The 25241-nt window shown below is 38.7% G+C and overlaps 2 protein-coding genes across 2 annotated transcripts; both read right to left on the reverse strand.

Moving 5' to 3' along the window:
• Positions 1–12108: 12108 nt before the first annotated feature.
• LOC140240509 (beta-1,3-galactosyltransferase 1-like) lies at positions 12109–13335 on the reverse strand. The gene has a single exon (XM_072320307.1). The coding sequence runs from the start codon at positions 13333–13335 to the stop codon at positions 12109–12111; it is 1227 nt and encodes a 408-aa protein (XP_072176408.1).
• A 9223-nt stretch (positions 13336–22558) lies between these two features.
• LOC140240609 (beta-1,3-galactosyltransferase 1-like) lies at positions 22559–23572 on the reverse strand. Its single transcript, XM_072320396.1, has one exon. It carries the CDS (start codon positions 23570–23572, stop codon positions 22559–22561), a length of 1014 nt encoding a protein of 337 aa, XP_072176497.1.
• Positions 23573–25241: the final 1669 nt, after the last annotated feature.

The following is a 25241-nucleotide window of genomic DNA, read 5'->3' on the forward strand; positions in this document are numbered from 1 at the left end:
AGATTGTGTTACGTTTGTTCTATCGTGTTGCACGTATACATTAGTATTTATATCGTCGTTGCATTGCATGATTGTTTTGCGTTTGTGTTTGCTATTAACGTTTCTTCAGTACGTCTTCAGTTACAGAGTTTGGGTTACTTTTTTTTGCTAAAATTCCGTTGCATTTGTATTGATTTTTGGTTAATTTGAATTACGTACTACAACAAAGCCAGATGATAAAGACACTTTTTTGTAAGGGAAATATAGAAAACCATCTTTTAATATTCCTTCTTTTTTCCGAGTCTTCACTAAAGCAAAATCAGGTGATCAATATTGTCTAGTTAATTTTAAGTTATTGTTATATGTATATAAATATCTGAGACATACATTCTGCTCTTCACTCTCGGCAAGAGGTGGGAGGCCTTCCTGTGCTAGGGGTAGTGTGAACATTGCGATGGGCTTGAATGAACACCACATGGATTACTGTCTTTTGAAGCGAATGAAGCGGGCCTTAAAAGAACGCTGGTTTATCACACAGGGCACGCTGTATAAGGACGAAGTGATTTACCGCAAGAAAATTACCTTCGAAAATTTTCCATGGCTGTCTGTACTCCTGTATATTTCAGCAACCAATCTGGACCCTGATGCAGTAGTCATGTAAAGTTGCAGTCACATGAAAACTTTTTATAAGGTCAAAGGTTGAACCATGCAAGTGTCACTGATACGTACGTCAGAATTTCGTTTTGCTGCAGCTCATTTCATCATGTATAATGACTACAGCAAAGCATAAATTCTGCTACAGCAGTGCCGTATTCTCTGAAGCAAGCTTCAGCTCAACACTGATACACATCGGCACTGGTATTAGGGAGACGTCGCTGACGAAAAAGAAAAGAAAGAAAATTCTTTTAAAGCAATATCACAACGGAAAAATATAGAAATATAAATCAGTGTGCAATGCATTAAACAAACATTTGTTTCTGTAATCCTTGTCGCAACTGGCAGCCTTTATTTATGTACATCCTCACCGGAAACTCAAAATAGATGTAGGAAAGGGTGAGTTTACAATGATTATAATAGGAAATGCCCCAAAACACATTTCATATACAATGTGGATTTAGCTAAAAAAGTTAGTAAAACAGTTAGTGAATGTCTTAAGTAGAGCAGATGACCAAAAGTTCATTTTTCAAGGCAATCGAAAGAGCACCCGACCTACCCCCCTGTTGGAGGTTTGGAGTGTACTGCATGACGTCATAACCTATCTAACCTACCTATAATCAACAATGTGCGGTCATAAAGTAATGTATTCTTGGACCATGTCCTTGTCCTTGTCTGCGTCTGCGTCTGCGTCTACGTCTCGTACCTGAAAGCCCTATTATACATCCTATATGCATTGCTTCTTTTCTTTTACAGGGGATGAATCATGTGACGCGAAGTTTTTTTTTCTTCCGAATCTATTGGAAGAGAGTGGTGCAGTTTGTACTGAACACAATGAAATATCAAATATAAGGACTGTAGATAGATAATTGAAAAACTGAATATTCAAAATGACAAATCCTCAAACAGCAAAGTAAATGAATAAATGCTGAATAAAGTATTAAATGTATGGATGAATGAGTAAATGAGTAAACATAATCTTAAGTAGCTTTCGTACTTTGGAGGTAATTGGTAATTTTATTGGCAATTTTCTCAAATTCTTCTTGGCATGCAACGTCTTCTGAAAGGGCTTGAAAATAACAGTCTATATTGAATGAAATAAAAAAGGTACACCCACTAAAGAACCTTTGGAATTACTAACTTCGTTCCGTATTAATGAAACTTCGGAATCATGAACCTTTTTTTTTTTTTAATTTTCAGATTAACGAATCTTCTGAGGACCGAACCTTATTTCAGATTCGGATTAACAAACTTTGGTATGAACGAATTGTAACAGTTTTCCCCTGAAAATTCATCAAAAACACCCATATTATATAAATGTACAACCTTCACTGCAATCTACTCAGGGCTATGCTCGTACTCTCTGTTTATAATGCTCTTTATATACCACAAACATGCATTTCAATTTTCGCAGGAGGCATGATTTTGGAGCAATATCTATCTGGTGAACATGTATGGCGACAGACTTTGCCACGCCTGACGCATGAGATTTTCGGACAGATCAAAATATACGGCATATAATTTCCATTTGTCTTTGGCGGCATTGCAGAAGTTTTTGGCTGCGTGAAAACACACAAAGTAGTCATCTCTCGTGATCTTAATACCCATCTTCTTAAAGCACAGACCAACGAAGACATCTTCCCACGGAAAGAGCCGGGTGGTCAAAGCGGTCCTGTAGGTTGCCTCTACGAGGTCTGTAGACATGATATAAGCCTGCCCTGTCAGATATGGTGGGTAGATCGATTCCGGATAGAACTCTTCTGAAATGTAAAATTTGCTGTTCTTGTTTCGAATGGCGGGAGACGTGAAGAGAGCGTTTCCAGCGGTATAGTTGTGTAATGGAGCTTTAGAGAGCATGTCGATAATCCGGGGTACATTCAATATTACATCGTCATCAATTCTAATTGAGAATTTGGCTTGTCGACAATGGTTCGTCACCCACTTCAAACCCATGATCGTCTTTCGTGTTAGGTTCTGGTAGCTATCGATCATGTCCTCCTGCACAATATCCCTGTGCAGCTCATATTCCTGGTCAACTTTTGACTGCACAGCATCGTCAGATGTAATACCCAACATGAACACTGTTCGTACTACAGTCTTGTTAAATGACAACCATTGTTTTTCATGTCCAAAAGTAGTTCGTATGATATATCGGCGATTAAAATTGCCAGGAGCAGATGACACGAAAATGACAATGTCCACCCCTTGATGGTCTTCACGATGATCACTTGTGCTACACAGATTTCTTGGATTGTGTAAGTATGGGAAATCGTGACTGTCGATCGGCTCTAGCATATACTTGGGTAATGGCTTCGAAACGTTCTTATCCGTTTGCTCTCTCGTGGCTGATGAGATATTAGACCAACCTCCAATGGCCACCGTCCACGATTTGAGATGAAGAGGACTGCTTAAGGAGGAAGTATACCTCTGTGTTCGTTTCTGGTCTTTCATTAGAAAGGAAACGGCGCTTATTCCAACAATGATCAAGAAGACCAGACGGCAACATCTCGCCTTGCGTGCATGCATGTTCAAACGAGTATAATATTGGTAGATTTGTTGTCCAGGATTATGGTGTTGGCTGTAGTTGCACAATTGAGTTAATGAGATGAATACCTGAAACTAAATAACGTAACTATAACGCAACGTAATCCTCACCAGTGCGGAAAAGTTGTTTTACACACACATTAACTCACGTCGATACACCGCAACCAATCAAAACCTTCCGTCATCAAACAAAAACATTCTTATATTTTCGGTTATAGAAACGCAAATATTACGTATTTTTCTTTCAGGGACAAACCTATCTGCTCTATTGTAACTGCAGCATTATATTTCCCACCAAATAATGCATTAAAGCATGTGATTTTGTGGTTGGAATGTTTGCTGTTCGTCCTCCTACTTTCTCTCCCGCTGCATTGTATAACAGTAACAAAAAACCCCAAAACAAAACAAAACAAACCAAACAAACAAACACCCCAAAAAAACTTACAGTGCATCAAGGCCGATTAACTGAGTTCCTTCCTCAACTGAGCTGTTCTAAACTAGGGCCTATATCATTCATGCATTTCTGCTGGTCATATCATTGTGGATATTCAATCAATTCTCTCGCATCTCTCGAAATACAAAAGAAGTTTGAGGTGAAGGAGACCTTGGTTTTCTGCTGTACAGCAAGTTTTAACTAGAATGAGATTACCTTCTGGGGTAGCATCGGATGGACAGTCTAACTCTATGTATAGGCTTCGAAATCTTTACCCATATCCTACACATCCTATAGCAGAAAAGATCAGGAGCAAAAATGATTACAAAGTCATCACATGATATAGGACTTTGATAAGAAGGACCAGAAATTTACATGTTTCATTTAGATTATCATGTATTAAATTGAAGAGTTATCTCTCCCGCTTTGTTCTTTGCGTGCTTTTCGTGCTGTCTAACATGCCATCCTTACACCGCTAGTCCATCGTCTCGGTGTAGGCCTAAACAGGGAATTGCAAAAAGAGGAAGAAGTAGGGCCACTTTCATTAGTGTACTGAAGAAGGACGCAGACCTTGATAGTATTAATGAGCTAAGGACAGTCATGTTAGATAGAAAGGTTTGGAGGTGCAACTTTGTTTATGGAACCCATAGTTGGCATGTGCTAATACATGCCCTCGAATTAGTAGTAGTAGTAGTAGTAGCAGTAGTAGGGCCTAATAGTAGTAGGCCTATGTACATTGAGTGTTCAACTCATTGAATTTCGAGATAATCCTACTTACACTGACTTATAGCTCGCAGATCGTCTCTGGCCATCCATGTCCCCACTACCTTATAATTATATGGAACTGCTTCTGCATCCCATCCTGTTCCTCCATGCTTTTTCGTTATAATCATAATAGTGGTGCTCTCCCTGTGCGTGTATATAGCCACATTGGTTTCAATCTTGTCTTTCATTATAGTAGGCCTAGTAAGCTTCATAACTGGTTCAGACAGACAAATAGCAATTCAGTGGACAGTGAAAGATAGAAATCTATACAAGATTGGTTAGGTGTATACTATGGATGTCCAGGATTCTTTATCCGGAAATGTAGCGAAGCATTCAAGCACGTCAGTTGTACTATTCCACTGATTTGAGTTAGTCTTGCGTCGTATTTCATTATTAGTTTAAAAACCCTCCTTTATTTTGTGGAAAATGGGGAAGAGGAAATATGTTATATGACGATCTGATGCAATATTTCGATTTTCTTGAACTCTTTGACGTAGAATAGTCTGACAGAGCACGATGCAAATTTTCTGAAATAGATAAATGAACAAAATGAAAAAAAAATGAATGGATAGATGACTAGATGAACACACCAATGAATAAAAATCATCTGTACGAGAATTTTCATTCCAAGGTAGTTGGTCATTGGTCATGAAGCAAGGTCTGCCCCCCCCCCCCGCTTCCTGCAATACACTTGGCGCCTGCTTTAAGTCCCCTGACCCTTGAGTAGCTGGTTGTACCCGCTAAGACCATCGCCCAGCTCAGCTGCTCAGCTCCTTGTAGCGTTTCCATCGTGACCGCGTCACCTGACTAGGCCCACCTTCCACGCGACCATACTATAGCGCCAGCTTTAGCCCTCGTCGGTAGCTAGCGTGGTTGACCTCCTTCTACAGCTGGCTGATAACCCGACGACCAGTCCAAGCTCCCTGCATGGCAACTCTCTAGTAGCGAGTCCACGCTGACAGCATGATCCGTCCCGCCCTGTTCAATTCTTACTTTTCCTCTATGTATGAGACTTCCCCCAAACTCTACTACAAAGTATTGCTTTGCAATCTAATGAATAATTATGATAATGAACAATTATAACCACTTGGAAACCAAACAAATACCAGTGGCATGCCTTGACCACTGGTCTTAAAGGGTGTGTACAGTTCTGGTTGAAGTGAGGATTTAGCTTTTAAAACGTTTTGCGAGATATTCAGAAGCCATTCTATGAGATGTCAAAGAGCATGCAATTCAAAGGGGTATCAAAAGTTTATTTGATGAAAATTGGTTTGGAAATGGCTGAGATATCTAAAAACAAGGTGAAATAAAGAGATCCTAATAAAATGTGTTGCATGTCGCCTTTTATTATTATCATATTTTTGGATATCTCAGCCATTTGAAAACCAAATTTCATCCAATAAACGTTAAATCCTTCTTAAAATTACATGCTCTTTCATATTTCATAAGAGGTTTTTCCTTATCCCACTTAGGAATGTTATAAACCTGAATCCCCACCTCAACCAGTAGGTGCCTACTGTACAGTCCCTTTAACCACAACTGCCCCTACTGGTCTATCAAAATAACTAAGCTGTCGTGCAGGCACAAGGATTAAACAACTTTGGCTTAATAACCTCTGCAATAATCAGGACTAGAGGGACATTCGTATACTGCGCACATCACATAATATTTTGCGACCCGTGTAAAACGAATTTTGAGAGTGGTTAAATAAAATATTTATTATCCTTTGTTCAAGAGAAAAGTTAGTGGTTTCCTCAGTTGAAGACAATGAATAATTTCACTTCTGCTATATCGTCGGCAACATTTTCGCCAGCGGCCAATCTCGTGAATATAAAGTTAACACGCAGGATTCGCAAAAACAAAAACAATCATCCAATTCATCGGTTACGCCATGTTGTAGCAGCGACCTCTACGTCCATTGCAGAAGAGTTAACTTACACTTACAGTACTGTATGACCTCTCCATCTCATTGCAAGGCAACTCAGAGATTCCACGGGCAGAGACTTCGAGGCACCTTAGCGCCGCTGCTGCCCGAGGGATCGACGTGGAGAGAGGGTGTGGAGAAGGGGGTACTCCCCCCCTCCTATTATATGATAAGGAGCTTTAGCATTTTCAAGCTGCAAAGGGATCTAGTAAAGAAGTAATTGTCTCAAAATGTGACTGTTTTGGTGGTTTGAAATCCGGGATTTTGTTTTGTTTTGTTTGTAAGCACAGATTTCATTTTGTCATTTTTTTCTTTGCCAACTGAACAAGAAATAAAGCTTCGTGGAAGGCTTGCCCTACTCAGCAACAGATTGTACGAAAGTCAAATTGCTCTCATGTTCAACAGGCACGTGATATAAGTATTGATTTTAATAATTTTGCATGTAATCAAGAAAAATATTGATTTGAAGATTGAAAGAAAAGCATGAATCGGCATTCTGTAAATCTTATAACAAATTCAAATCCAGGCCAGGATTCACCTGTTGTCATGAATATTTGACTTTTCATTAGCAGCTCATTTTGTATTCATTTAATCTGTAGATAAGGGAACCTATTTTTAAAACTTTTGATTGGGCGGAGTGGATCTGAAAAATATTTTGTTGTGTGCTGCTTGGAATGATAATGCATACAGTAGTAACACGTGCATGGTGCCAATCCACCCATAGTAAAACTGTAACATTTTATTGTGATGTGGGTCATATTTTGTATGCTCGACTCATTCAAAGAAATTGGACAGACACATTTGTATGAATACCGATACATGTACTTGTATAACTTCAGAGCCGAATCCAATGAGAATGTATCATGAACTGGAATTTTATAAATTCTTTATCGATGGCAAATGATCTTTAATTTAATGATTGCAATGAAAATGACTTGAAAGATAGGCTAGAAAAATCCGGCCTAGATGATGATTCCACTTTACTGTATATTGTGTCAGCAAACTGTCAAGTTGAACAAGCCTATACATTTTCCGGACTCCACTACTGCGGGACTGCGGGACTCTGGGACTCCGGAACTCCGGGACTCCGGGACACCATGATATCTACGTGAGCTCGTTCCTATTCTCCTCGTCAAAAGATACAATACAAAGGACTGTACTGCCATTTAAGCCCGCTTCTAATCATGGAGATCTCTTTACACGGACATTGGATATAACTATAGTGGTTTCAGAATTTGCTTTCAAAATACTGCACCCTGATCATTAAATACATTTTGTACACTGAAATATCTATTTTCATTTTTCATTTTCTTTCAAAGTGCTGATCACGACTGAGCTACGGCGTTTTTTTAAAGTAATCTTACATTTTGTTGGTGAAAAATCTACGTAAGAGTCTGTAGCCATAATCAACACAGATCCCACAGGTTCATTTTCTGTGACGAACAGGGTTATTCCCCCGACCCACCATCACCACCCTTAATGTCTTCACTGGAGTCTAATTATTTGCTTGATCACGTTGATTATAGAATCTACGATGCAATTCGATTTCTAATTTTAATGCCAATATGTTATTTTCGTGTGAAAGCTTATGGTAATATTCTGTGGTAACATTGTACAGCTGACTCACTAGGTAAATAAATTGTTTAATATTTCAAAAGCATATTAGTGCTTAGATAGCCGCTGATACGACATTATGCTTCGTTGACAAGATGCTCCGTCAACTGTCGGCGGAGCAATAGGGTATTGTCGATGGAGCATTTATCGCAATTTTCGGAGTAATAGATTGTCGGCGGAGCATTATTTTGTCGGCGGAGCAGATGTCATGGAACCGCACTATGTAGCCAGGGAAATAAGCATCGTATTAGCCGACAAGTGCTCTGAGATTACATCATCAACGCATTATGTGTCTGCGGTATGAAAGCTGCCGACATTCATCAGTAATGGGCAGTTTGGAGAAATGTACTTTATGAACTCTATTTTCGAGATCGAAATCGGACAAGTGTAAAAGGACCACTTAGATCAAGACCGTTAATCAGATAACATGATTCACAATCATGATATCAAAATTCCTCACTCAATAGTGTAACGCGGTTTCCATGAGCGTACGGGCGAAGCTTGTAATGTATACCCTGGAATAATCCAGCAATGATAATTCGAGACCACAAGCTCAAGTTCAGTGTCACGAGCTGTGGTTGACTCGCCGTCACGTCGGCATGAGCAAGAGATCCTCCCCGCCACATCCGCCGTCTGATGACAGTCTTGGTTAGAGGCGGCAGTCAGCTATCCCTCTGAAGTCTGCAGAGAAGCGTCAGAATATCTTATCCACTCTTACTACCATTGACAGACACTGCTTCTTTTGTGATTCCTTGCGGTCTCTAACACTTCTTTGGTTCACTCTTTACCCTTATGCCCCCTATAATATGTATGTGTGCCTTGTTATTTCATAATTTACGATGAATCAGTACAGCGAAGTGAATAGAACCCTACATCATTTATTTATTTGCACATGAAGTGAAAATTGTATGAATGCTTAGATACTACAGTTGTATCGTAACTTGCATTAATGTCATTGTATTGATCATGGTATGCTATAGGGCCTAGAAACGGTAAACTGTAGTTTTATTTTTATCATTTGTATTCATGACTTTGTGCTGATTTCTAAAACAATGGCAAGTGAATAATGATAGTATCAAGGAGAATAGGCTACAATGAATACCTAAATGTCAAAATCTACCATGACCGATTGCAGTTTGCAAACGTTGGCTGTGGTTAGTTATAGGCCTCCACTTGCCAGGTATCTTGAAAGGTTCCCACTTGATAAAAGTTTACAATATTTGATTCATGGACATCATGGTAAGACTAAATTGAGCACAATAATATGTCTGAAAACTGGTGATATTTTTGAAATATCTGGTTTGTATAACAAAAAAAAATCGAAAGTCATTTCTTTTCTTCTTCTTTTTTTGTGTGTGCTATTTTCAAGCCCTGTGTGTCTGTTTTAATTTGGACAGAGTTTCAAACACCTCATTCGGATCCTAAATACTAGTACTATGTTCCTAAACATAAGGGTTTTTTTTGCAAACTGCTGGTGCGAACAGTCAGAGAAAATTGGCTATCGCGTGCGTACTTCCTCGGTTGCTATGGGAACACTCTCAGAAACTTGAGACACATCCCTGCTTCACGGCGAGCTACAAGTCCCTCTCGGATTCAGAACTGTATCAATTGATCAAAATGTTGCAGTGTTTCCGGTGCAAGGGGTTAAAATAAAAGTCCTTGCACTCGCATTTATCCCTTTTCCTGTCTACTTGTTCCGTGATGCTATCTTTGCTAATGATAAATGTGCAGACCCAAGGGAATCTAGATGTCATAATGTATTATAGCGTTTTCAAGAAAGATGCCGATACGCATTCTGAGAACGTTGTAGTTATTGAGGCCGCACTGTGCAAGCTTATTTGTGCATGCTACTTGCAATAGTGAAAATAAGGGGAAATGAATGGGCGTACTTATACTCTGTGTATCAGCAATCAACGACGAAGAGTTACCCAAACTTCTTAATGTTGTACTACGATGTGATTCTTCCCTTGGGACATTCATAACGTTTACATGGCTTTGATATGAACACCAAATTAATCTTTCTCATGACGTCAAGATCGTCAGTTGGTCGTAGTTGCACATTTGAAGTGCCATTGTGTTTTCGTCATTGCCATTTTTATCATCCCATCCCTGTAGATGAGGGTAACATGAGAAGACCTGCGTTTCGAAATATGAATTAAGAGAAACATATTCAAAAATTGCTAATTTACACGACCCCCCAAAAAAACAACAACAACAACAACAGAACAAAAAAAAAAACAAACAAAAACAAAACAAACCCCAAAACCACCACACAATGCCCTGCGTGTGTTCGTTAATCTGTTTTGTTGTATTGTTGGCATTGTTGGCAAAAATGTTTATCCATATTCTGATAATGCTAACCAGAAATACTCAGTGTGATCATACAGTGTAGATGTATAGATGATCTAGTAAAATGAAAACTCAAAATTTGCAGGGTCATCCGTATGACTTGTAACATTTAAGTAATATAATTATGTCCCCAATGGTGTTCACTGAAATGATTTGCATGGAAAAAAGGAGTTCTCTTGCATTTTATTCACGTGTACAGATGTGAATGATTTATGTGCCGGTATTTTGCTTACCTGCTAACTATTGTATTGATATTAGTATCAATAAACAAATTGCTTTAAAATGAAATATTCCCTATTTATTTGAATCTCAAATTACTTTTGTAAACAAACAATCAAAACAATGAAAGTCAAGACCAAAGGTGAATTTTTGGAGGCAGATTAGTGGCAAAGTTAAGTTGTATAAGCCATTTGTTACCCGTTTCATTTGAAATTGTCCCCCATACTTCGTTTCAAGATTCTCTGAAGAGATTGTTTTTTTTTTTTTTTTTTTTTTTTTTTTTTTTTTTTTAAACCTGCAATCATTTTGACGATGAAGCTTGCAGCACGACTTTGGTGGGCTGCGGAAAGAAACATCTGGCCTTGCCGGTTGTTACGTATTCTCGGACTAACATTGACAATGACATAGAAGATTTTCTCTTCATTGTATAGGAGCCCTTCCACGAGTTAACGAGTAATCTGCAACATTAAACAACATTGTACCAATGATACCCAAAGGGATATGATCTGACTGATACAATAAAACACTCAAAACAAAAGCAATACAATTTGAAAAGTGATATAATGAAAAGTGAGATAAAAAGGTAAAGATCAAAGGAAAACCAGGTTAGATGACAGAAACATTTTGCTATAAAACTGCAATCAGTTTATTACAAATTATCGCATTTGTTGCGTGGAAAATACCACAAACTTTACATGATACATGTAGACTATTCCAAAATATATACTTTAACATGGCGTATTTCAGTAGTTGAAGGAAAATTGCAGCAAGTTGTATGGTACTCATTCGTACACAGTAATGTATAATTCTACGCGAAGTTCGAACTGAAAGAGAAAAGACAAATAGCTATTACGAGGCAACAATGAAAATTGGTCTATACCCCGTAGAAGCTAGACTTGGGGCGGTTTAACGCTTATAACTTAAATGATTCTAATAGGTTCAATTTTGCACATTCACGTGTGACACAATAATTGTAGCACCTTTACGGGTAAAACTTATCACCTTTCAGACCATTCAGGACCTTTAAAGGTGCAACTTTGCACCTTTCTGGTCTAAATAGTGTAACATCGAACCTTTCTGGTTTGAAAGATGCAAAATTGTACCCGTAGAGCTGCTTAATTGTGCTGCACGTGAAGGTGCAAAATTGAACCCTTTTTCTTTGTTCTTAGAGTGTATGATTGACCGAAATCACACAAAAATCAGGATTTTCCGTCGCCTTGGATTTATCCCCGACGATTTCCTAGTCACCAGTTTGACAGTACACGTCATGCTCCCAACTCGCCATTTATAGACGCCGTGGGAATTTGCTTCATGATTAGTCATCTACGTCTCCTAAATCGGGAACAAGACGACTAACTTTATGCTTCCCTGTCACATTTTACCGACTTTCCCACCCATCACCGTGCCAAAAAGAAGGAATAATTCATTAAGGCTCATTTGCGGAATCTGATCATTGCCCTTCCCAGGCAGTGAACTGGTACTTGCCGATTCATTCACTCTACAAAAACAAAACAAAACAAGTCACACAAGCGAGCAATGAACTTGAGGTGCATTAAGTTTGTCAATGCAGATATGTAGGGTCATAGACATGACTAGATATTCAAAGACGCTTTTCACCGTTCACTGGCTAATAGATGTTTTCTAAGTCAGGCAGTGAAGCTAATAGTTTATCTGCGTAGAGACTGCTCTCCACCCAAACTCGCATCATGTGATCTGTGTCTAGGTCCATAAACACTGCGTATCTGATCCACTGGTTGTCGGAGCAACTGGCAGGCCTTGGCCCCAAGAGCGAACACAGGAAGTGTTCATCATGCACTAGTCTGGTTCCCATCTTTTGAAGACACATGCCGACAAACACGTCCTCCCACGGGAAGAGCGGGGTGACGAGCGCCGTGCGGTAGATAGCTTCCGCCAAATCAGTGGACATCATGTATGCGTTGCCCGAGATGTAGGGCGGATAGCTTTCTTCAGGGTAAAAATCCTCAGACAAGTAGTACTTTGCAAACTCGCCGCTCTTCTCTCTCATTACGGGCATGTTTATGTTGACGTTCCCGACCATGAAGTCGGTTGAAGGAGCGTTGACAATAAAATCTAAGATGCGAGCTTTGTTGATCATGGAATCGTCATCAATTTTGATGGTGAAACGAGCATGTCGACAATTTGTGCTCACCCATTTTAAACCCATCACAGTTTTCCGCGTAAGATTTAGGTAAGAATCAACAAAACTCTCTTGAACGATGTCTTTGTACATGCGGGCCTCGTCATCAATCTTTGCTTGTAGCAGTGGGTCCGACGTGGCTCCAAGCATGAACACCGTCCTTGCTATACTACGGTTGCCAAATTCCCACGTCTCGGCATTTCCATATGTCACACGAATGTAATCTCGCCGTTTCAAGTGATCTGGGGCTGATATCACAAAAATCAGTAATTGCACATGGATTGCATTCCCTAACTCATCACTACATACATTTGACGGACTATTCAGATATCTATATTCATGTGGGTCTATCTGTTCTGAAAGATATTTGCCTTTACGCTTTTGAGAACCATTGCCCTTTACTGACTTAACTAATTTTGTGTATTTCAGAAAGAAGTTGTCTGTGCGGTCCTTTCTTTCGTGCACACGACCATTGAACGAATTCCTGTGGAGTTCGCTTTGTGTTCCTTGTGAATCTGAAGACAGTATGAGGTAGCGGCTTACCCGCCGGCTGAGCGGGTCGGATTGGGTCCGCCTTGATTGCGCTACTTCTCGCACTCTCGTCGACCCATAGAATACAACGAAAGTGAAGAGGGAGATAAAGGCGACTTGCGATGTTTTGGGTTTCCATTTTCTCAGCCTTAGTCGTAGTCTCATCGCTACTCAGTTGGTTCCGCCGTTGCACGATGAAAAGAACAAGCTATCATGTTACTCTGTCGGTTTTGAATTTCCAGGGAACAATGAATCATTCAATGACTTTCAAAGCATAGTGATGTGCAATTTGACTGCATATCAAAAGCGCCATGGTGATAACACTCAAGCCGATGCTTGCAGGGGCTCCAAATGTACAAAGATTTTGTAAAGCGTCAACCGCGGCAGAATCCTGACGTCTTACTTTGAGAATTGTCTCGCACTTATTAAGGGTGTTAATTTGCAGTCAATAAAGAAGGAGAGAATATGACGGAAGTCGAGTAAATTTCATTTGTTTTTGTAATCCCTGAATCCTTCAGTTTGGTGATGCCTTTTCTGAGATCTTTAGAGTAGTAATCCGAAACAGTCTGCGCCAACGCTGGCTACCTACTCCGATTGTATGGATGGAACCAATCCTCCATAAAAGATGGCGAGCCGACGATCTGAAATGGAAATTGAAAAGGATTATAACACACAGTCTATCTCCATATCTTAACCCATTTTGCAACAAATACGATTAGTAATTTTGTCGAAGAAACTACTACAAACTTTTCTTCTTTTGGAAGCCTGTGACGACCTGAGCCAAGAGAGTAGACAGGAGTCGTTAGCAGAAATGAATTCATGAACATTGTCGACATATTCCTACAATGAAACATATATTGCGTATCAAAGTGATTCTTTTGTTTTTCCCTCTGTAGCCTCCTATCCATTTGCATAACTGTCCGGTTCATTGTTGCATAGGCACCTCGCCGGGTTAGAATTGGGACGCTCATAATCATCACGTACTGATTGTTCATTTCCGAGGAAAATATCTGGTTGGATAATGTAGGCAGGAGATGAGCTAGGTTGAACATAACATGATGTCATGAGCGTGTTGGTGACTATGAAGAACACTAAGCCAAGGCTTTACAGTCCTTCTATTACATTTATTGGTGACTACGCGTCCACTGCCGAGTGACTAATAAAGCAGGTCGGTTTATGTAGAAAGCTATCTTAACTTGTACGACGGAAGTGATGTTTTCAATGCAACTTTATCAGCAAGATGACGAATGAAAATGTTGCCGTATTAGTCGTAGTAAGAAGGCGCATTTCAAATTTCACATTTTTACCAAGAATGGGTGCTTGGAAGGACGTTTTGTTATGAACACACATTCTCGTGCATGTAATGATAATAATAATGATATAGTAATAATGATAACAATAACGATGATGTATGATGATGATGATGATAATGATAATGATAATAATGCTTATGATACATGTAGTTAGATTCGATTAAAACAATATTCTACGCTCCTCCTTTCAAAATGATAATAAAATATCTTGTCATTAAGCAACTGTTAAGTATGAAATTATCAATATGAAAGGCTGCTTCAAATCAGATGTTATTAGATAACCTCTTCATTCTGAAATTTTGTCGAAGAAAAAATATTATGAAAAAAAAAACATGCACCACGTGGGACTACTAAAATTGAAAAAAAAAAATAATCGCCATTTACACGCATCTCCTTTGTATTATTGTATGCATGCACTACGAATGTGATGAATCCTTTCTCAATGAGATGATTTTCTGGATTGTGTCCAGGGTATGGTTGAGCTACACGTGTGACATAATCAAGGCTGACTTTTCGTGGAAATAGTGCCAGATAAACATCATTGTTTATGCTTGACTTGACATCGACGATTTCTGGCTCAAGTACTGGTGAATTCAATAAATTAGGCTTTAAAATCCGTCGTTTTGACACCAAATATAATTATCTCTCTCTAGGGAGTGATCCAACAAGTTTTTACAAATCCTTTGGTTATGAATCGTGATATAAAAACCGTGACAAATATAAGCATCCGATTATTTAACGCTTGAAAGACGCGAATGAATTGGAAAACATGACAAGGTAAAAGGAAATAACAAAGCCCAGGTGAGACTTATTTGCATCTATGGGTACGTTATTGAAGAGCAGAAATAGACGGCCATGAGAGAAAAATCACGTCTTTATAGTAAAAGTTAATCTTTTTTCAACTGATAAGGAAACTCACAACTGTGTGATAATACTGTATGTTAAATATCAAACACTGGCACACCAAAAATTTGTTCTTCATTTGTTAAATGCCGAGTCGATTCCACGACAAGTGCTTGATTATCTTATTGAAAATCAGGCATTGGAAACAAATATTTAAATGTTGTATTAGAGAAATATCTTGCTTCTCCGATATTACTTTTACAATATTACTTTGTCTGAATTTCTTTTACAATGGGGTAAGCGGCTTTTACGTGTAAAACCCCTAACGCATCACACAACAGCGTACTGTTATGAAGGAGCACTTCTATCAATTATAAATCAAAATCACATTAATTAAGTTCTTTAAGAGTTCTGATATTATCATTTAAGTACACTACACGTTCATAGGAAGTCAAAACCCAATATAGAAGTGCATTGACTGAAAGCAGCAATATTAGTGTAACACATCAGTGGAAGTTTGAAGAAAATCGGACAATCGATAAAAAGTCGCTTGATCATAAGACGACTGCAGTTCATGACATCATATGGACAAACAATCATCAAGAAAATATAAGGAGAATTCCACAAAATTTAGGTTTTTTAAGTACACATTCTATCGACTTATTACTGTATTTAGGGAAGCATTATTCCACCTGCTTTCTGAAAGAGGTAAGTGAAGTGCTCTTTTATTTTGCTAGAAAAGTAAAAAAATATTTTGAGTTTTATCTGTATTTGCTTTATACGGCGACGTCATGAATATCACAGCACCGAAACTTTTGAATAGGTTGTTCGATTTTTCTCAAACTTTCACTTATGTTTTCTATTTTTATTGTTGCTTTCACTCAATCCACATTTATATTTGGGATTTGATTTCGTTTAAGTCCGCATTACGCTCATTAAACAATAACAATGAAAATGAATATTGATACGTAGCTTAAGTTTTCGTGCATATAAACAAATCAGTTTCCATACTAATTAATTTGTATGAATTATTTGCCTATACGATCGAATGGAATATTGTCGCTTACCTTTAGAGGTATACCTGAGTGCCGACGTTTTATATGGTGAGTTCCATAGTCGTGCACATGAAACAGTGCTTTCACTATTTTGTGTGCAGAGCCTCACAATTACATTGCACAGAATAAGAGCAAGTGTCTTGAACGAACGTTGGCAGCAGTGCGCCAGGCGCTGCTACTATATCACCCTCGTAGCATATTGAGTAACATTTGCTGCATGGATTCAGGTGCTGCTGCTGCTAATTCTCAGCTGTCAATAGTTCACAGGGCCCACCGATCTCCTGGCGATGTGAAAAATGTCTTCGTTTTGCGAGCTATACCGCCCTCTATAAAGGCGCGCATGCGAACCCTTGAGCACTCTGTGAACGTCTGCCTGCCCGCACGCTGTGATGGCATGGGAGGATGTCCGTGGTTGATGGTTTAACCTGGTTCCTATAAATAGGAGCAGCCGAGAATCACGAGTATCGGGGTGTGATCCCGAAGACTGTATCAAGACAGAGCCTTCTCCAAGGGCACAACCAGCAAACATGTTACGATGGGTTATTACACGTACGCTATGCATTCGGTTTTTAGCTTGTTTGTTGAACAGGGTCATGACCAAGCGAAGTGTGAATGACTGATAACAGGGTTTCCTTATACTAAATGAGGCACCTCGGAGGACTTCCACAGGATGCTGCCTTCGCGCCTCTCGTATTCGTTTCCGTACGAAAATAACTGCTATGCATCATAAATAGCTCTATATAGTAGTGGCATAGAGAGGCGTGAACCCAATGTCTGCTTACGCAACTAATTATACAGCATGCAGCATGACAGAAGACAGGTGCACGCAAGGAATATGGTGTCGCAGTAGGTATAAAAACTAAATATTAGTCATGGCCAACCTCTTGAAAAATTATTTTCGTAACAGCATAATATGCAATTTCTAGACTAAATGATGAACGCGCGTAACATGGACGGACCAAAATGTGACAAGCTGGTCTGAAAATGGTACACTCTTAAAATAGTTGGGCAAAAAAATGCATAACTTTTAACCAACACTGGGCAACATACTGTCCACACAACTATTGGTTAAAATCTGCCCAACTGATGTTGGGTAATTAGTTTGCTATGTGGTTGGGCAAATTAAATTGCCCATCAGCTGTTGACCAATCAGACTTTACCCAACTTTGCAATTTCCCAACCGTTGGCTATAATTCTTAATTTTGAATTGGATAATCATTTGCCCAACCAATTTTACCCAATTAGATATTGTTGACAAAATTAATCTTGTGCTGAATTATTTGATGTATGGGTGTTTACCAGTGCATGTGAATGTCAAGATATTGTTCATATTTAACCTATCGTAATCCTACAAAGCCTATATCTACAAGTACGTATAGGCTTAGCCTACATCCTAGACCTAGATAGTACCAGGGATATTTCATTCACATATATAGGGCCATTTAGTTTTAATGCTTTAAGACATGGTTACCATGTAGATTACACTTTTATTATAAAAATATGAAAATACCTCATCAAAGGCACAAGTTGGATTGTGAATATCACGGCAATAATACTCACTAAATTTCTAATACATTTCAGAGTTTATTGAAATCATAAAAAATATTAGATTTAACAATATTTTATCTTTTTCACGAAGAGAATTTGAATAGATTATGAATATTCATGAGCAAAAAAAAAAATCAACTGGTATCAAAATTTCAATGTTTTAGTTACTGGGATTTGATCTGGAATGAAGTGGTAAGCAAGTCCAGTAAGGTATATGTGTCATCTAACTATTTGCACACAAACCGACACACACACGCACGTACACACAAACACACAAACACACACACACACACAAGCACACACACACACACACAAAGCACAAACTAGCAATATTGTAGGAGTATCCTGATCCTGTTGTTTGCTCCCACAGACAGATTCTCCCACAATGTTGATTTTTTAACCCCTCCGGTGTTGACGGAATAAAGGGAAACGAAAGAAAATTATGTCAAAATACGTCCACAATGTAGCTCTTGCTTATATATATTAATTATAATATATATATATATTCTATATATATATATATATGTATATATATATACATATATACATATATATATATATATATATATATATATATATATATATATGTAGGTATATATGTATATATATATATATATATACATATATATATATATATATATATATATGTATATATGTATATATAGACAATACCGTGTCTATGTGTGTGTGTGTGTGTGTGTTGTCCCCCCCCCCCCCATTCCTAAAACGGAGAACACCCTATAGTAATTCTTGGTACCCCCTACAAAATCGTGAGGTTCGGCCATCCTTCCATACGTAGGCCTATACCACACACACACACACACACACCGTCACATACATACACACATACACGCGTACACGCACAGACTTTTTTTTTTTTTTTACTATTGTCCATGAAAATTTACCAACTTAGAAAGGGACGTAACAAAATTACCCAAGTAAGAAATAAGAAATACCCACGCTTAATGTGCGAAATAATGTTGGTAAATCATATAAGGCAAATTAGATACCCAAGTATCAGTTGCCAAACAAAAATTAACCAGCACGCAAAGGGAATGCGTCACTTGCACAACAGCGGGGTAAAAAGTACCCAACTCTTCATTACCAATTCTGTTGGTAAATATTCGACCAATATTTAAGTAAGAATAATTGCCCAATGTTGGTTTAATCACCTAAAAGTTCAATTGGGCGATAATTGCACAGAATGATTTTTTTTTTTTTTTTTTTTTTACCAACCAACAATTACCCAACTAAATTTACCTAATATTTCAAGAGTGTATAAAAACACGATGTTCAATAGACTTTACAGCTGTAAATATCATCTCCCATCAAAATTTAGCCATTCAATTGCTAAACAACAATGTTTCAATGAGCATTCATAATTTGACCTTTATTATATTTACTATGTAGGCGCCTAGATTTCTGTCCATCGTTACACGCGTTCACCCAAAATTTTTCATTTTGGCATGAATTTTAATAGATTGTTTGTCTGAAGCAATTTTGGGGCAAAGTTATCTCTCATTAAGTTGTTCTAGATGATCAGATTGTACTGAGAGGGGGTAGTGCACATTGGAAACAGAAAATAAAAAAACGTCCCCGAAAAGTACCCTTACTGTTGAAGTGCTCACATGGAAATTAATCGGGGAGGGGGTGATGATTCACTGTCGTAACAAGTCTCCCATGGACCGGTTATTTCTAATAGATACCAAAGACCTTATTTAATAATTTTTTTTTTTCTCATGTCAGAATAAGCCAAGATGATACTGGGGGACAGAAAAGGAAAAAGATTGTACGTTTGGTTGAATCCCTGGTCAAGAAAGTGTATTTTAACCCTTTTTTTTTGTGCCAATGAGTGAAAAGTGAACGAATCTCACACACAAATCCATGGACAGGTGATGAAAATGTGGGTTAACTAATAATTATTTCTAAACCCTCCAGCGAAAGCGCTGTGATGTGTTCCCGTCATCACCTCCTCTCCAATTTGTCCAGTTTTGTGCGTTTTGTAAAGTGTTGTCTTCTCTCGTAACATTTCTCATGATTTATTATTCATTGTGACATATTTGTCTTTAGATTGATATTTTCATTCCCATTTTGTTTAATTCCCTCCTATTGCTGCCCATATATCCTCATATTCATGGCCGGCGGAACGGGGGGGGGGGGGGGGGGGGGGGCTCGGGCCCCCCTCACTTTTTGTGCACCATACAAAGGAATACATAAGGTGTCATCACTTTATCACTTTGAGCCCCCTCTTTTTTAACCCGGAAGTACGTAAGTGGCATTAAAAAGAAATACTTAGTAGATGGAGATCTTGAAGTGTGAGCGCGGTGTTTTTGCTTGTCAGCTGCAGAAACCAGGAAGTGAAGGGGAGAGATGAGGTGAGGACCATGTTTTCTTTTCTTTTTTTTTTTCTTGTTAGCTCATGAAACCCGGCAGTGGGCCCCCACTTTTAAAAATGCTCCGCCGGCCCTGATATTGACTGTAATGTCAAGTGATTCTTTATGCTGATTTTCGTGTTGGATATTCGGTACCCTTTGATTGATGACAGCTCTACTGTGCATGCGTAATGCATACATACATAAACACAGACACAGACACACACATACATTCATAAAAATAAGTTTCTACCACGACGTAGCTTCTTCTTCCTATCTTTTTTATTCGAGCTTTCGGGCTTACATAAGGCCTTCATCACGATTGATGAAACACAGAACAAGTGCCCTGGTGACAATAATATCGTCTGTACAGTGCACTCCCGTTACAACAAAGCAATAGTTATCCTAAATTACGATCAAAAATCTTCGTACACTTTTACTGTTCGGCTTTCACGAAATTTCGATATACCGAAAGAAACCCGCCAGTCCCGAGAACCTCGATATAAATGGAGTGCACTATAATAATACAGCAAATTAATGTATAAAGGGTATCAGCAATACCTCCATGGCATATTCATGTGATACAGAATATGAAAACATCACGCAGAGCTGTTAGAAACGTGATATAATCAGATGATCGGATACAGTTCACTTTCTCTTTCAGTTTGTTTTTATTTCTCCACTTGCGTGAAAGAAATAAGTATGGCAAAATAAAAGAATTTCTCATGAAAATATAAACAAGAGGGCACTCATAACAAATATATATATTATGATTATATATGTTCTGGTACGTATGTTATGATTATGTAATAGTTATAACTTTGTACGTACATAAGTATTCATGGAAGAGACGGTTTTCAACAAGTAATTCGCTTGAATAATGGATAACGACCTCTGGACATTATGGCTTGTTCTAGTTCTCTCTTATTTCTAAATGGACTGACAATTTAAAATCGCCTAGGCTTTATAATAATACAACAAGTTATGCATACTGTCATGTTGATGATGAGTAAGGTTATGAGTGGTTATTACGCCCTACATGGCGTATCGTATATCTATACGGTGGCGTGTGGTTGGTTTGACCGAGTACTAATAATAAATGTGGTTGGGTGTCGTGTGTGGATAGAGGGCGTGTGTTAATAGAGATTATGCTGATTACATACATACATTACACCCTTTGAATACAGTATACATACATGCGTACATATAGAATAAGAGCGTACAGGTATAAACGCAGTTGTATACGTGTACACGTGAAAATGAATACAATAAATCCGTGATCGAGGGAGGCTTTCTTTTTTCAATTAATAAATTCCGTACTTAGTCATTGATCCCATGACCTTTCCCTTCCGTTCTACATGCCCAGCCAGGAAAAAAAATTACTGCAGGCAGGCGCTTCCATTCCTCATAATTCTTGTGTCTTCATTAAAGGTAGAGGCGAAAATAACGGCAATCCCATGTGATGACATTGAATTGAAAGAGAAACTTATGACTACATCTTTTGTTGCCAATCAGATAATTATTGTATTTGAAGGGGACATAGATGTGTAGAAGCAGACTATTGGTTAATCCGTGTGAAGCAGAACACATATCATTATTAAAGTATTTGAAGATTGGAAATGCAAATTTGATGTCTTTAGAGAAAACACATAGATTGGCTATTACAATAGAGTATGCAACATGTCAAAATTGCTGTAGACCTACATTAACTTGCAATGTCAGAAATGAATATCGCAGTCCGCATCATTTGAAATGTTACCACAACCTGAAATGCTCCCATGTAGTGTTTATCTTACAAACAAGTCTTAATATACTCGAACGAATACATACCAAATCATTCTTCTTTTGCATGACTGTTGGATCAGGATGGTTGGATAATCTTACATTTCCTTGCCGGGATAGGCCTATATCTAAAAATTAAACGAAAGGACGTGACATGAACTTGCTATTTACGTAACAATTTATTAACAGAATGATTGCCAACACTTTTGATACTCCCTTTATATGCTTGATCACTAATTTCAGTAAGTTTGGAGGTTATAATCATCAAGGTAGATGAGAATGGAATGTTACCATAATTGCCAGACATTCGTCTACGCAACACACACGCGAATTTGCATGGCGAACTTTGATTATTTTGACCTACCAGTTCACACAAAAGTGCTTGAGGCAGCGTGGTTATCCATGGAGCTACGTAGCTCCATGGTTATTCGGGACTCATGACTCATCGCGTCCGGGGAAATCCCTAAATTAGGATTCACCCCTGTGCAACTGTATTAAACACAGACCACACGTTTATCATATGTTCTTCAGATAAATCATAGAATACTCCGTAAGATTTCCAGTTTTCTCTTTTATCATTGCACACGTTGTTCTTTCCATGTAGACACACAAAATACGCGTCTCTACTTAGTTTCACCCCAAGCTTCTGTAGGCAAATACCAACGAAGACATCTTCCCAAGGAAAGAGCGGAGTGGTCAAAGCTGTCCTGTAGGTTGCCTCTACCAGGTCTTTAGACATGATGTATGCCTGACCAGTAAGGTAAGGTGGGTAGATTGATTCCGGATAGAACTCTGTTGGAAGGTAAAACTTCCCGAACTCACTCTTTTTGTCCCGAACCACTGGGGAGGCAAAGAGGGCTTGTCCGGCAGTAAAATTCTGCCTAGGCGCTTTCCATAACATGTTGAGAATTCGTTCAACGTTAACAACTACGTCGTCGTCCAACTTCATGGTGAATTTTGCTTGTGGACAGTAATTCGTCACCCACTTCAAACCCATTATCGTTTTCCGCGTAAGGTTCTGGTAATGGTCGATCATATCTTCTTGGACGATATCCTGGTGTAAAACAGATTCGCGATCAATCATGGATTGCACAGAAGCGTTGGCAGTCGATCCCAACATGAAAACTGTTTTCACTTCCGTTTCCTTGGACGCTACTGACCTCCACACATTCACATTTCCGTAAGAATTGCGAATAAGTTCCCGACGCTTTAAGTTATGCGGAGAAGATATGACGAACATAACCATGAAAACGTCACTCTTGTTATCTCGTCGATTGTTGCATGCATCTACTGGGTTGTGAATGTAAGCCAACTCATGGATATCAACGGGCTCCAGAAGATACCCTGGAACGTTTTTGGTTGTTGAAACGTTTCTTCGTATAATCTCATCTTGCATTGGTCGAGGCCTCACTCTCTGGGTCACTGGTTGCTTTAATGTGATTTCCGCTGAACGAAACTTTCCAGTCGCAGAAAAACGACCCTTCCCCATTATTCTCCAAGTGATCAGGCAGTAGACTGCACATAGTCCCAGAATCAAGAAACAGAGAGTCCGCCGAAAGCATACCATGCTATGCATGATTTGACCGGAGCTACTGTATGTCCTGGTCTCGAGAGAGGACCTTCGAGGCGACATTCAACGAGGAAAGAAGATGAGGGCAGTCAACCAGCCGTGTCTGTAGATCCCAGCGTGGAGCTCTCAGATATACACATCTCGTTGAACAACAGCGGTCGAGGAGTGAGTTGAAAAGTACTGTCCTGAGCCAATACAAACATGACTATGAGGCGTCGTTGTCTCTCTCAGTCATCGCCGTTGCTTCCTGGGTATGAAATTGACAGAATGACTCATGCTTATTATATTGCAAACGCAGAGGGAGTTGCTCGCATCTGTCAAGATTCACTTGTGAATAATGTCATGGATAGCTGGATGTTCAAGGTCGTCATTTATTAATCGGAAGATGTTTAGTGATACTGTTCCTGAAATCTCCCGTTCATAGATATCCAACTCAAGCATCCCTTGTCAAGTGAACTGTTGAGGAGACAATCATGAGCAGTTGTAGATACTTGTGTCACCGCAAACCTTTCTCCCTCACTGATGTTAAAGTAATGTAATTACTTGTGCCCACTGTCATCACTGTGGCCTAACACCGCGTAGCATTCGAAATTCAGTTACACACACACACACACACACACACACATTATATATCAGGCTCTACACTAAATTGGGCTACTTAAATATTCAAATTTGAAGTTTTGATGGCCCGAAATAAACAGAAACACTAAAATACATTTTCGGAAATTTGGGGGCCTGACATCAAATTTTAGTGGCTTTGGGCCACAGTTGTACATAGTGTTTGTGTTTGTTTGTTTGTTTGTTTGTTTGTATACCGTATATTATGTCTGTGTATGCTTAAACATAATATCTACATGTATCTGATATAACAATGTCATGTGCGTTGGCGTTCATCCAAGCAATGCTGCAAAACAAATATTTGGCCGTCGTATACTATTTTGTGAGTTCTAAAGCATTTTATTTTGTTTAAAGGTACGGATATACAGTACTTTGCTTGGATAAGAGCCACAGTCACAGGTGTTACCTGTGGTTCAATCTTTGATTTTCTATTGAATTATTGTGATCCACAACTTCATGGAACCTTGTGTTTCTTTCCGAACTAATTTTCTTGACAGTGTAATGACTGACCAAAATAATGGATAATGTTTGGCAGTTATGATGATGATGATGAACAACAGTAGCTGCTACCTGTGTTTCAATCTATCTATTGAATCATTGTGATCCACAACTTCATGGAGCCCAAGGATTCTTTTCGAACTAATTTTGTTGCCAGTGTTATGACTGACCAAAATAATGGATAATGTTATGGCGATGATGATGATGAACAGCAGATACATAGCTTCATTTATCTTAGTGTCAAAACATTAAAAGGCGCCCCTATCCCGTAATATTATGTCACACATTATTCACAGAATTGCTGGATAAGATAGGTTTTTAGATGAAATGCTAAGGCATCAAGGTTGTTACAACTTTGAGGCTAAATTGGTAGATAGCTGAAAAGACTTCGAGCAGCCGAAAATAGGGATACGTATCGTTTCACTTCTGAAATAATCATGCATTAAGTGTTAATTACATCTTAGATTCAATA

Source organism: Diadema setosum, chromosome 1, assembly GCF_964275005.1.
Source record: "Diadema setosum chromosome 1, eeDiaSeto1, whole genome shotgun sequence".
NCBI classification, from domain to species: Eukaryota; Metazoa; Echinodermata; class Echinoidea; order Diadematoida; family Diadematidae; genus Diadema; species Diadema setosum.